The sequence below is a fragment of the Talpa occidentalis genome, unplaced genomic scaffold (assembly GCF_014898055.3).
Source record: "Talpa occidentalis isolate TD23 unplaced genomic scaffold, MPIMG_talOcc4v2.1 talOcc4.3, whole genome shotgun sequence".
NCBI classification, from domain to species: Eukaryota; Metazoa; Chordata; class Mammalia; order Eulipotyphla; family Talpidae; genus Talpa; species Talpa occidentalis.
Window position 1 is genome coordinate 116,245,568 of NW_023603184.1, and position 14,429 is coordinate 116,259,996.

Genomic DNA, 14,429 nt, shown 5'->3' on the forward strand with positions numbered 1-14,429 from the left:
TCAGACTTAGTAAATATTATTCAGGGATATGACACTGAATGAAATGTTATTTGCAATTCTGACAAAAATTCCAGTGAGATGTGTGAAACAGGTTTTTATTTATAATGATATGCTAGTGCTTCAATTTGAAGTTTGGGAATTCTTTATGGGTTTGCTGTATTAGCCTTAAGCTCAAGAACTCTGTTTATGTGCTATCTGGGCTGGAGAGGCCTGTCCTGAGCTCTGCTCTACTCCAAGGTTCTGCCCTGGAAAGGATCCGTGTTCATTTCTGATGAAGCTCTGAGATGGGGCATATGAACAGTAAGACATCACTAAAGGAAGGAAGGATTCTTAGAAGGGAAAATGCAGAGCATTAAATCTGTTGCGAAGGATCTTTGTGATTTTGTGAGGTCTGCTAGATTGATTGTAGTTGAATGCTAGATTTATAAAGCATTCTTTTTCCACAAATAATTTAAAGATCTTTCTTATAAGGACCATGACTATAATTCTAGGACAGTGCATGGATACCAGCCACACCAGAAATAATGTTCACTGCTTTGTAACTGTATTACATGTGTAGTGTCTCTAAAAAAAGTGTTGGGTGTTACTACCATGATTTCTTAGAGCAAAAAATTGCAATATTATTTCATTAGATCATTTATTAAGAATCGCATTTTCAATCACTATCAGAGCAAAGACCAAACCCAAGTTTTCTAATCCCAGAAATGTAGGGCCTAATACCTAGGCCAACTAAATAGATGATCTCAATACCACTTGCAATCTGGGATTTAACAACTTTATCAACTTTACTTTTCCTGATTCAAATTCTCAAACTGTACCATTTTGTTCTTTTAATCAGCTCATGCCATGGACTGCAAACCTTAGATATAAAAACAGGATTATACCATCAAGTAATAGGAATGGATTCTACTGTGATTTTCATATAATATGCAATGATGATATTTAAGACTTACCTCTTATCTCTGCAAAATGAGTGATTTTAAGATATTTTATAATAGATGACTAAAAAATTATGGCACACTCATAAAATGTAATACAAATACAACCATGTTCTTAAAGGGGGCTTGAGGTTATAGTAAGTTACTCACCTTACCTTGTTATGTGAAAACAGGTAGGTCATGAAACAATATGTGTATATATACTAAAGTAATAAACACAGATAACTCTTTGGAATGATGTGTACCAAAATGTTGATGGTCATTTTCTTAGGAAGGTGTTATTATATGTAATTACTATTACCTCTCTTTAAAAACAAAACTTACTCTGCAACTATTAAATTTTACATTTACAATCAGAGAAATATAAATTTAACTTTACATAAAAATATACAGGAAAATTCAAGAACTTTGTAAAAATAAGATATCCTAGGGTTATCTCCTAGAAAAGTACTCTAGGAGAAAATATTTCCTACCTCATTTCCTTTGCTTCCAGAACTGGATTTCATTTCCTTCGGTTGCTTTGTAAAAGAAAACAACAGCATTTAGGTGGAGATGCATTATCAGCTAACTTTCAACATGGTTTCCCTAGTATGGTGATTTTCTTGACCACAGTTTTACTTTTGGAACAGCAACCCAGATGTGCTCTTAACTCCCTGAAGCCTGAACAGCTGCCCAGATTCTACAGATAGGAGCTTATTACACCTCACGGATGTGACCTGAGAAACTTTCACTGACATAAGTGAGGAAGTTGGCATGCCAATAAGACTGAGTTTTTCAGTCAATGTTTTGGAAAGAAGAAATCATGCTCCTATGTAAGACTGCTAAATACCGAAGACCAAACAAAAAACAAAATGAAAAACCTATATTTGATCTTTAGAGAGTGAAGCTTTTTGAGGCTGGCTTAGTGGTGTACCAACACTCAGCTTGTTAATAAACCTGATGAGCAACATATTTCTGTCAAGAAAAGCAGTAGGGTCTTTAGGAATCTAAGAACTATGCAAAGAATAAAAAGAATGCAGGAAGAGAACTCTAGGTTCAGAGGAAGTGGGTAAAAACAAGAAGAAACAGGATGAGGCTGGGTCAGAAGCTTTCTAGACATGCCAAATCAAACTGTGTGCAAATGTCATACCTAGGAACATCCTATTTCTCCCAAGTTGATCCTATTTAAAGAAAGCACCTTAGCCAGACATGTTGTTATTGGTTTTTACTTATGAAGGTGATGCATTAAAAACAAAATTGAAATCAGAAAGCCTGCCTATCCATTAAAAGATGGATTTCTCTGTCATCATCATAAATATTTATTGAATAGTTGTTATAGATATGTAGATACTCAGTTGCCATTGTGAAGAACTCAGAGCACCTGGGTTAAGTTTCGGTATTCTTTCTACCATTTTTATCTCTTCAAAGATGGCATGTTTTATTTTATTTTATTTTATTTTTTGTGGGACCCTCGCCGGTGGCCGGGGAATGAACCGGCGCTGCAGAGGCTGCAGGCAGCCTCGCAGCCCAGTGCTCAACCGCTGCACCACCAGGGGAGGCCCGGCATGTTTTATTTTTCAACAGGGTCTTTAATCTCTCATAAACAAACACTAAAGAACAAAATATAAGGCATACTAATAAGATGTCTCTGATTTGGAAACAAAAAACCTGTGTAACTTTATTGTCACACTCACCAAATGTCGAAATTCCACTGAGAGACTGCCATTGGAAGATTCTTCAATGGACATTGCTTTGACATGTGTTCCACAAAGGACAAATCTCCGATTGCTGGAGAGGAAATCTTGGCATGATTTACATGACCTCACTTAGATATTTACATCGTCTCAGGTAAAATACATGGCAAAAAAAAACAAAAAAAACAAACCCAAAACTGAAATAATATCTTACCTTAGAGTTGAAAGATTCCTGTAAAACAAGAAGATTTTTTAAGGTATTTAATAGACCTAGTAAAAATATCCTACAGAATAGTATACACAATTTCAAGTCTCTCTAATAAAATCTTTTTTGAAGTTAATTCTTCACCTGAGTTCTGTTAAGTGTTTGAACTTCAAAGTCAAATATTTAAAACACACTGATATATAACATAGGAGGGATAAACAAAAATCTGAAATTTGTTCTCTAAACAAGGCAGTTCATTTTTAAAAGTCTTACTTTTTCATGTTTCAGAACAAAATTAGAAACTTACTTGTCAATTGATGCTTTCACCTTCACCTGGTAGTTTAGTTCTGGCAATTTTATTAGTAGTCTGGAAAGATATATCAATCAAAGATAAAAATTAATTGCTAAAGTCTTTTTATACTTAACTATGTAAATATGTACATGGCATATACATATAAATCAAAACATATTATCTACATATTTTAACATTTTATATGCTAATGTGTTTTTAAAATGTACAATTTCTGTTTCATTTACTTTGTTGCTTATTGGTCTTGATTTCAACTAAATATCATTATTGAGAAACATTTGGAAAGCTTTTCCAAATGCTATAAATTTTGGAAAAATACAAATTTGGGTTAAATGTATACATTTAAGAAAGATTCTTTGCAAGTCTATTTATATAGCCATCAATACATTGTAGTATCATATTACCAAAAAAAAAAACATTTTGTAAGATTAGTAAAATCTTGTAAAATCTTGCTTGGATAAAAAATTGCCCTAAAGGGCCTCCCCCGTGGCGCAGCGGTTGAGCTCTGGGTTGCGAAGCTGCCCGCAGCCTCTGCAGTGCCGGTTCGATCCCCGGCTGCTCCACAGCCACCAGAGGAGGGTCCCACATGGCGCGCAGACCTCTCCTGCCGCCCGCTGCTCCCCTCAGCAGTGTACTTCGGTCCTTCTGCCTGCTCTGCTCCCCGCTCTGGCTCTGGTGAATTCTCTCACCCTCCCGCGATTCCGACTGTACCCAGTGCTTGTATAAATAAATAAATAAATGTTAAAAAAAAAAAAAAATTGCCCTAAGGTGAAAATATTGAGAAAGACTAGATCCTTGTTAGAATATGAAAAATTCTAATTCAGATGCATTTGTAATCATTAAACACAATGTATTTAAATAATAGCAAAAATGTTTATAACTACAAAAGACCTAACTTCAAACAAACAAGTGTCTAAGAGTTCCCCTCCTTTCTTCTGGTGTTAGGCCCTCCTCTCATCTTTTGCTTTCCCCAGCTGAGCAGAGCTAGCCTCTTGGAGATGCCATCTCCACTGCCACAGTCCATTTACACAGTCATTCATTTACACACTCACTCCTCCCATCCTCTTTGATTCACACAGCATGTAGCAAGATCTTCATTTTATACCCATAAAGCCTTAGATACCAGAGAATTGGTGTAGTGAAGATTTGGGGAGGAAGAAGCACAGACATGGTTATACATAAAAGGAAGACGCACAAATAGATGAAACACAGAGTATGGTCAGAAGCAAAGAATTGGCATTAGAGAAAAATAACCATAGACAATAGCCCAAACAAAAGGATGGGTGGAATATAACAAAGTTTCCTTAAAAGTCCTGTGCAAAGCACAGGATTGGTTTCAGGCTTAGAAATATGGTAGGTGTGGGGTTGTTCATAGTGTTGATAGTGTTGATCTTATCAAATAAGGGAAGATGTTTTTCCTCTCTGCCCTCTCCTTATCCTCTTTCAAGAAGGATCGGATCCATTTTAGGATCAAAGGGAGTCCAGTGTCATGCCTCCCTCTGAAATAGGAAAATGGGGTTTGAGGGAAGTCTTGAATACTACGAAGAGTATTCAAGTGGGGAACAGAGAATGGAGCCCCAACAATCATACTGTAAAGGAGGGTGGAACACCTGAAGCAGGGACTAATTAATGATCTATGTCTCTAGCAGTAAGTTCAGCAACATGCAAGATGCTCTCCAACCAGACATCTCCTTCCACTCCTTGCTGAGCAACCCTTACTCCTCTCCGTTTTGGTCCCTGAGAGTATCTTAGACTTACAGTATCATCTGTAGTTGTGTCTGAAGGAAAAGTAGGATGTCTACCATCCCTCCATACCTTTCCCCTTTATTGTTACTATATTATATGAGATGGCATTAGGAGGTTTGAGGAATAAACAGCTTTAAAAAAATATATCTATGCATATAAGAACTGGGGTATAGGACAGAGGTGTGGAGGAATGAGAGGATTCACAGAGACGAATAGAGAGCAGAACAGGTGGATCTACTGCGATTCACTGCTGAACGGTGCAGTGGGTGAGGCAAGAGAGGTCTGCTGTTCCATGTGGGTTTGCTCCTTGGCTTGCAATCCAACTCATGCTGCAGTGGCTGATGATAGCTTGATAGTGCTGAGACTTTAACCCCTGAGCCACCAGGGAGGCCCAGAATAAACAGCTTTTGAAAATAATGAGATTTCAAAAGGGAATCTGACCTCTGCTTTTGTTTTTGGTTCTTAAGTCTTGGTACAGAATTAACAAAATAGAAATGATTAAGAATTTCAATTACGATGTTTGACATACAAATTGAAGACAAATACCTTCCCTTTGAAAATGGATACCCAGGTCATAGAGGTTAATTAAACCTCTTGTGGTAATAATTTTGCAATAGATGTATGTCAAGTCACTATGGTATTCACCTTAAATGTACACAGTGCCATATGTCCATTATATCTCAATTAAATAGAAATAAAACAAAATGAAAATGGAGCTCTAATAGTGATGCTATCAGGGGCCCTATTATGGTACCCTAGATCACTATCTACCATGGTATTGCCACCTTTTATACTAATTCTGGGATTTCAGCTTTCCAGAGGTGACTAGTGATTAGGAATTTAAAGCTATGGTGCCTTGGAGATGGAGGCATGATGAAAATCTTTGAAAATTCCAACTCAGACTTGTGTCTAGTGTCACTAGGGAAAACAATATATTTTGGTTGCTCTTGCTAAGTAGAAAGGGTTAATATACAGATAAAGCAACAGTAACACAAACGTCCCATAAGTCAGGCACAGAGTAAGGATAAACTGAAAATCATGTTGAGAGTTTTCGTGGAAAATCCAACAAGCTAGATACCAGGTAACAACAGAGGAAGCATACACAAAATATTTCCTGGAAAGGAGGATCAAAGCCTTCTATAATTTGTCCCCAGTCTTCTCCATTTTATCTCTCCCTGCTCCATACTCTTACAGAACAAACCCAGGAAGCTGTTCTTTCTGTAGTCTGACTCTCCTACAATCCTTTTCTCCCCGTCTCTGCTCTTCCCTTGACATCCTTCTGCACACTGTCCACATGGTGTTCTCTAGCCTCCAGGCTTCTCTCATGTCAACATTTTCAGCAATTAACCCCATGTTAGCCAAATTGTGATTTTGTACTAGGATCCCTCAGGTCTTCATCCTCATTGCCATACTTTTTTTTTTTTTTTAGATTTATTTATTTATTTATTTATACAAGCACTGGGCACAGTCAGAAGCGCGGGAGGGTGAGAGGATTCACCAGAGCCAGAGCAGGGAGCAGAGCAGGCAGAAGGACCGAAGTACACTGCTGAGGGGAGCAGCGGGCGGCAGGAGAGGTCTGCGCGCCATGTGGGACCCTCCTCAGGTGGCCGGGGAGCAACCAGGGATCGAACCAGCGATGCAGAGGCTGCGGGCAGCTTCACAACCCAGCGCTCAACCGCTGCGCCACCAGGGAGGTCCCTCATTGCCATACTCTTAACAAGCAGTGCCTCATCTTTTTTTTTTTTTTTTAAGATTTATTTATTTATTTATACAAGCACTGGGTACAGTCAGAAGTGCGGGCGGGTGAGAGAATTCACCAGAGACAGAACAGGGAGCAGAACAGGCAGACTGATGAAGTACACTGCTGAGGGGAGCAGCGGGCAGCAGGAGAGGTCTGGGCGCCGTGTGGGACCCTTGCTGGCAGCCGGGGATGGCACCAGCACTGCAGAGGCTGTGGGCAGCTTCGCAGCCCAGTGTTCAACCACTGCGCCACTGGGGAGGCCCACAGTGCCTCCTCTTAATACTTCTGTGGGTATTTGCACACAGTAAACAGTGCTTAAAGCTGGGCAAGCAGAAAGTGCTTAATAAAGAATAGTTGGATGACAGTCATCATGAGAGAAAATGGCCTTAATTACACAGTGTAGCCATGAACATAGGAAACACTGCAACACACTGCCTACCTTAGCTTTACAGTGAACTGGATGAGGGTTTTAAGTACCATCGGCCTCTGAGGGTGGGTTGGCATGCATGGCTGTCGTTCAACCACAAATGAGCTAGATTAAAAGGAAATAAAATGTGTCATTTGAAAAACATTGAAAATGTTGACTGAAAACCACAGAACAGGATGCTCTTATAAACTCCAAATTTTTTACACTTTTATACTTAGAAGACATTCAAGTCCTCATTAAGCTCAAATATTTCCAGTGACTTCTCATAAGTAATTACCAGATATCAGAAAATGCCTAAAGATTGTCCCCAAGTCACAACAGTAAATAATTCTTAATTGTTACACTTGAGTGAAGAATGCCCCAGTCTACTTTGATCATAATAAACCTAAAGTAGAAAGTTAATTTCATGCCATTTTTAAAATAAGTATTAAGCTTTCTGGTACATACTGTTATTTTTTTTTTTTTTTTAGATGAACTTGTAAACACACACATGTTCTCTACCTTCATTTCCTGGATATGTTCTGAAGGACAAATCCTTGAAATCTTTTTAAAATGTAAAAACTTAACTAAGTGAGTGGCTTAGCTCATAAAAAATGGAGTCATTTTGTGGGAAAAGTGTTGATTTTATAGTGAAGGGTAAAAATGTGCTTTCTAGAAGTTTTTTTGGGCTTTACTCACTTTACCCCGAGGTTCACTGATGTAATACTTCTTTACCATTCCTCTTCATCCTAACACCAAAACCTCAGCAAGGGTATCGTTCTAACTCTGCAGCAATTGAGGATGCCGTGAGGCACTAAAATTGGTAACACCCCACTTACTTTTTGAAAAGATTGTAGATCAAGAAGGTGACTCTTTCTAGCAGTTGTGCTCTTTGCATCGGGATGGGATCACCTTCATAAGTCATTTTGCTAGATTGCTCCTCTAACTTCTCCAATTGCCTTCTGAGTTGGAAGAGACTTTCTGCCAACAGTGTAAAGCTATTAAACAGCAAATGAAAATATCAGACTTTTCCACTCTACAATCTGCCATATTAATTCTTTACTACCTTTAGCTCATATATAATTACTAAATAATTATTAATCATTTAATTCCAGTAAAGGTGGCCCTTCATTTTCCTAATCCATTCTTTTCTTCAAGATACATAATGTAAATTAAATGTTTTTTTAGGTTTATAAAAAAAAAAAGTAAGTCCATTCATCTATCCCATGAGCATCCATCCATTCAGCTCTCTTTCAATGAACTGCATGATGATTGCTGTCTCAAATACCTTTGGTATCTCCAAGGAAACAGGTCTACTTTTGATTAAACTCTGTTTCATGCCCTGTAGCTAACCTGGTTCTTCACATCTGCAGAAATTTGGTTATACTTAGTGATAGGCAATAATAGGCAGACTTGTAAAATTTTCAGTGTATACCTTCCATTATAGACAAGAAATCATTTATAAAATTTTCTCAACATCTGGAAAAAAATCCCTTTCAATTAACCTTTGTTTGAAAGGCTGTTAAACACATATGTTAAGAATATGTCACTCACTAAAGGGTAAGTTTAAAACATAATAAAAATACATGATAAGAAGAATAGTATGTGAAAGAGTACTAAAGGACAAAAAACATGAAGTTGACCTCTCCCCCTCTCAATATGTTATTTACAAGACCTAAGTATTAGCTAAAATTTATTAATGGCTCTCTTTGGAGCAAGGTGTCTTCTTGGGTGATGCCACGTCTGTGGTGATGCCACCTCAGAAATGGAAGGGAGAGCTGGGCAGAAGACTATGGAAAAGGGAGATTGAAACAGACACCAGAGGAGCCAGAAGATCTCATCAGACATGCTAAGTCCATCTGGCCCTGACATCAGTTCTTTCTACTTGAAGTTTAGTCTACATGTTACATTGAAGAATGAACCCCAGCTGATTTTTGGTTATGAGCACCATTATCTGCTAAATTCTTTATTGCTCCCTTTGATATGTACCTTGTTTTCACAGCAGACTACTGTGAGGTTAGAGAATCAACGTGTCACCCCAAGGGAAATTAATGTATTTAAAAATGAGTCCGATTCCTCACTTCTCTTGAACAGCAGGCCTGACAGGGAAAAGCTTTTAGTGCAAGCACCTCCAGTTATTACATATTTCCTTTGTACTGAATTGTATACTTGGAAAGCAATTTTAGATTTCAGCTTGAACATTCTCCTTTTTCCTTTTATTTCCTACTTGTTCTTTCCATCAGATAGCTTTATTTTGTATCAAGAAGGGGGTAGACCCTGTCAATATTTTTTTCTAATACAAAGGATGGTATCTACATACGATTTCATGTATGCATATAAAAGAGGATGCCACGTGCATTAACTATTTGACAGTCTTCATTTAAATACAAAAATAAATCACATTGTTGAAAATACAAAGCTAATGTTTAACTTATATCCTTAAGATACATATATAAAAATTGAGAAATCCTTTTTCAAGCTTTTTATTATGTCTTTAGAGAGTGTATATCTTGCTGGTTTCAAAAATCTAGAGACTTTAAAGATTGATATAGTAAATGAAAAAAGTTAAGCAATTCTTGTGCATTCTATAGATACTTAATTTTTCTCCCCAAAGGAATAAAAACTAAGCATACTTACACAATTATGCCTGTTTTCAACTGTAAACAGTTGCTAATATTCCCAGCTGCTAATATATCATCTGTAAGCTGAATGAATTGATGTTCTGCTTTAAGCCTGCATTCTCTGGTTGAGTGACACCAAAATTTTGTACTTCCTGTGGTTTTCACTAGAAATTAAGAAAATTTGTCTTACCAGTTCTGAAGCTGGTCAAGCCCATTATGAAGTGGACCTCCAATGCAGGCAATTTGCTGCCGCCTCTTCCAGTCTTGCAGCTCTTCTATTAGCATGCTGTTCATTAACATGTCTGATTCATTTACTATTTGTGTCACCTTCCTGAGGGCCTCCTAAAATTAAAGGTGACTACTGAAAAGATTTTCATGGACATAATCAAAGTCATAAGTAAACTTACAGAACAATTTGACCTGGGAAATAAAAATTGATTGAAATTTTGACCAAATTGTTTACCAAATACTATCTTTTATTTGCATAGCACCACCTTTCCAAACAAATTATTATAATTAAATAATATCATAAAGAAAGAAGCATGACCATAGTTTAATGTTCTCATAATATCTTTCAGTATGATATGTTGAGGTTATAACTCTGTGACAGTATTGAATTTTGTAGTTATAAAACCATAGGCCTATTTTCTAAAAAAGATGTTTATAAACTTAATTTATATTCTTATAAGTATTTATGCATTTATTTTTATATGTGCTAACCAGAGTTACAAACTGAAATTTTAGTCTTTCTGTGTTTGTTTTCTTATTAGGGCTTTATCTGGAGTTTGGGAAGCATAATGGAGAAGTGTAACTTTCAAAGACTAGGGATTTGAAGATATAAATACCTATCCCAGCTTTGCCATGAGTAATGCGAATTTGGACCAACCATTTATTTTATTGGAACTTGGTCTTCTGGTCTATACAATTAGGTGAATGGACTGAACTATTTCCAAGGTTATTTCTAAAGTAGAATAAGATGGCATACATAAAATATATAACAAATTTATTATATTTTGCATAAATCTTGGATTATGCAAAATCTAAAGTTTATTTTGGATTGCTATTTACATATTTAAAATCTGATACATAACTGTTTATAAAATAAATGCATTTTATATTTATTTGGGCTGACAAATTCCTACACAGAAAAATGCAGATGAACTTTTAGAAATGAACCTTTGATTTATCAGCACGGGTTAAACTTCATATTTATTTATTTTCAAATCAAGGTAGAAAATTGAAATAGATATGTTTGCCTCTGAAAATATTTCATTGTGTCAGAAAAAAGTTCTTCCCCCCATTGGGACAAGACTATATTGAATATGCTCAATTGTCAGTGACCTATCCTGAAATCTGGGAAATTACTTAGCACGATATCATTTTTCAGTAGAAACTAGAATATTGATTTTTCCAATAAAATTTAACATCTGTCATGTAATATTTTAATCTTACATGCGTAGTAGAATCCATCTCAGCATATCAAGACAAGCAACTGAAACATCCATGTCTGAAACAGTGGCAAATAAAACGTTCACCTTGAAATGAATGGTGACTATAGTAATAATGTACAACATAAGCAAGATACACAGACTTGAGGAGGTCCAGCTTTGTAAACTGTTCATTCAGTGTAAATGGATCAGGTAAAATCCAAGAACCTGAGCCTTCAGTAGGACTAGATGCAGGAAAATAAGAAAAAAACAGGCATAAATCCAAATTATAATCTTTCACTAACCTTTCTCTTGAAATCAAGGCTGTTAAGCATTTCTTGCAGAGTCAAAACTTCCTGGTTCATGAGGGCGCTATTCTTGTCACCCTGGTCTGTAAAGGCAAAGTCATCCGATTTAGCATCCTCTCCAATACAAAGCTATCTGTCTGGAAAGCCAAGGTGACTGCAACCTGCAAGATCCTAAAACGAAAAGTCTAAATGGGGCCACCAGAAATGAGCTTTGCAGTGCATTTTGTCTGCTGATTTTGCGTGAAGGGCTATATCTAAGCATGTCAGAGAGGAGCTCTCTAGCTTACTAACCTTGAAGGAAGATCAGACTTCATATCATGCTCCTTTTCTTTTTTGGATGATGGGGGTGGAGTGAGGAATGCAGAGGTAATAAGAGGCTTGGAGGGCTGGGAGGAGGAGATAAAAAGGTTTTCTAACAAATTCCTCAGTAGATATCTCTACATTGATATAAGTGGCAGAAGTTGACTGGCATAAGTAAGAAAGGAGTGGGGCCTTACTTTGTGTCCATAATTAAGTTATATTTGTTTTCTTCTGATACTCACTCCTCCCTCCTCACTTTGTACCCAGAGTTACAGGAAACTGTCTGGTAGAGTGCAATTTTAACTTCTTAGTATCATGAACTTTCCCTTTTTCTTTATAATGTGTGTTAGCCTCACAGTAACATTAGGTGAACTGGGAAAGAATTGCAAATTAAGAAAAATATCTCATTTAAAAAAAAAATCCCCAAATGCCATATCTTCTTAAGTGGGAGATGTGCAATAAACACTACATTGTTTCATTTGAATGTATTTAATTTAAACATATGCTTTCTTGGTATGAAGCAAGTGATTGTTTATACCAAAAATTGCTTATATCAAAAATGAAGGTTTGGAATGCTGATCTGACTTGTGTAATTTGAAAAAGAGAGGCCCAGAACAACTCTGTGCCAGTTCTATCTACAGAATAAACAAATGGTTGTATTAATTCACAGATTCACTGGCTTCTAGATCTACATGTAGCAAAATATTGTTTATATAGCATTTTTTTAATTCAAAAGTTCATCAACTATCACTTCCCTCTTTGCAGTAGTAAGGCTATGACTTGCTTCCCATATATCTTTCATTTTACTTAACACACATGATTTCATTTATAACCAATATAATAAGTATTTGCTGATTTAACTGATAAAGTATTTTTATTCTTCGTGATGCTTATGAAGCACTGAGAGTATTAAAGTGACTCCAATCACAATATATTAAGTACAAAATAATTTTCTTGTTTAAGGTATATTATTATATTCTGATTCTTAAAACTGTCAGTTTACATATGCAATTTAGGGATGCCTTTAATAATTCAATGAAATCCATGTTTGTGATACTTACGGAGGGAAAAATTATACATACAAGCAATTATGAATATTTTGAATAACATTTTATGGGAATCAAGACATTCTGAAGATGCTAGAACATGTCACTTCTGACCTATGCCAGAAGAAACAAATTTCTTAGTATCTTCTCTTTTAAATCTTAAATGAAAAGTGGTTCTCCCTGGTGGCACAGGGGTTTAAAGTCTCAGTGCTATCTATCAAGCTATTGCCAGCCCTGCAGCATGGTTTTATTCCAGGCCAGGGAGGTAACCCACAGGGTTTTTAAAAAGATTTATTTATTTATACATACAAGAACTGGGGTACAGGCCAGAGGCGCGGAGGGTGAGAGGATTCACCAGAGACAGAGTAGGGAGCAGAATAGGCAGATTCACTGAAATACACTGCTGAGGGGAGTAGCTGGAGAGACAGGAGAGGTCTGCTGCACCATGTGGTCACCTCCCTGGCCGGCCAGGGATCTTACTCATGCTGTAGAGGCTGCGGGTAGCTTCACAGTGTTGTGCTTAACTCCTTGCACCACCAGGGAGGCCCCTAGAAATCTTTTTTTTAAAAAAACTTAGATGAAAAGTTAAGAAGTTGATTATAATCATCCACATATCCTTTCAGATAAATTTTAAGCTAGCATTCCAAAGCTAATGATCATTCTGTAAAAGAAAGATTTACATCCATTTAAAGAAATTATCTCAAAATAACCTTAGAGCTAAAAAAGATTTCAAAAATAGGACAGAGTTTTCATATGTCCTTCATCCAGTTTCCTCTAACATCTCATATAAGCAAAGTACAATGATCAAAAAGAGTAACTTACCACTGGTACAGTTTTGTTAAGTAATTTATACCTAATTAGGATTTTGCCAACTGTCCCACTATTTACAACACACTTTAAATGAATAGTCTCACACTTTGCTCACATTCTTAAAAAAAAAATCCTCAATGTTTAACCATAATGATACAGTCAAATAAATTACAGAAGCATTACATTTTGACACATTGAAATTATTTTTTGAAGGTTTTTTACAGTAAGAGGACAAACTTAAAAACAAAACTTTAGTTTAAAATACAGTACATAAAATTATGTAGGGTAACCTCAATTTTTAAAAAATAAATAACTTTCAGGAGAAAGACTCGATAGAAATATACTAACATTGACAGTTTCTCTGAGAATGTAGAATTTCATATAATCTTTAATTTTTAATATCTTTGTCTATTTCCCAAACTTCCTACTGTTAACCACATTTCTACTTTAAAATTATATTTAAAAATTTAGCTAGGAATGATATTAGTAATTTCCTTATCATAGTAGATAATTTTGTTACTTAGCTGTGATAATATTTTGATCCTATAGGCAAGTTTTCTTATTTTTTAGATATGTAAGCTGAAGTTGGGATGATTTGTCATGAGCTATATAACTTACTTTGAATTCGTTAGTAAAAAGAAATATTTGTATGGAGAGAAAAAGGGGAAGCAAAATAAATACTCGTAGCTTATGTCCTCCCTTAAAAAAAAAAGCTAACTTAGGGAATTAATCAAATTTATGTATCAATCCTGTCAGTAAATTAGTCATGTTGCCTTTATGCACCTACATAGAATTATAGACAAAACAAAAACTTACCCATTGTCTGAATTGTTTTATATCTGTAATCAAATTCATCTTGCAAATCTTCTAAATATTTGGTATCTTGTTCTGTCATCTT

The 14,429-nt window shown here is 36.1% G+C and overlaps 1 protein-coding gene across 1 annotated transcript in view; it reads right to left on the minus strand.

Annotated features, from left to right (window-relative positions):
• STAT4 (signal transducer and activator of transcription 4) overlaps positions 1–14,429 on the minus strand; it is a 93,204-nt gene that overhangs the window by 19,943 nt on the left and 58,832 nt on the right. The window contains exons 6-14 of the mRNA XM_037523726.2: positions 14,348–14,426; positions 11,373–11,458; positions 9,831–9,982; positions 7,859–8,017; positions 7,053–7,145; positions 3,124–3,183; positions 2,826–2,843; positions 2,612–2,705; positions 1,412–1,456 (exon numbers count right to left, since the gene is read on the minus strand). Of these exons, the coding sequence (XP_037379623.1) occupies positions 1,412–1,456; positions 2,612–2,705; positions 2,826–2,843; positions 3,124–3,183; positions 7,053–7,145; positions 7,859–8,017; positions 9,831–9,982; positions 11,373–11,458; positions 14,348–14,426 (786 nt within the window). The remainder of the gene's footprint in view (positions 1–1,411; positions 1,457–2,611; positions 2,706–2,825; positions 2,844–3,123; positions 3,184–7,052; positions 7,146–7,858; positions 8,018–9,830; positions 9,983–11,372; positions 11,459–14,347; positions 14,427–14,429) is intronic.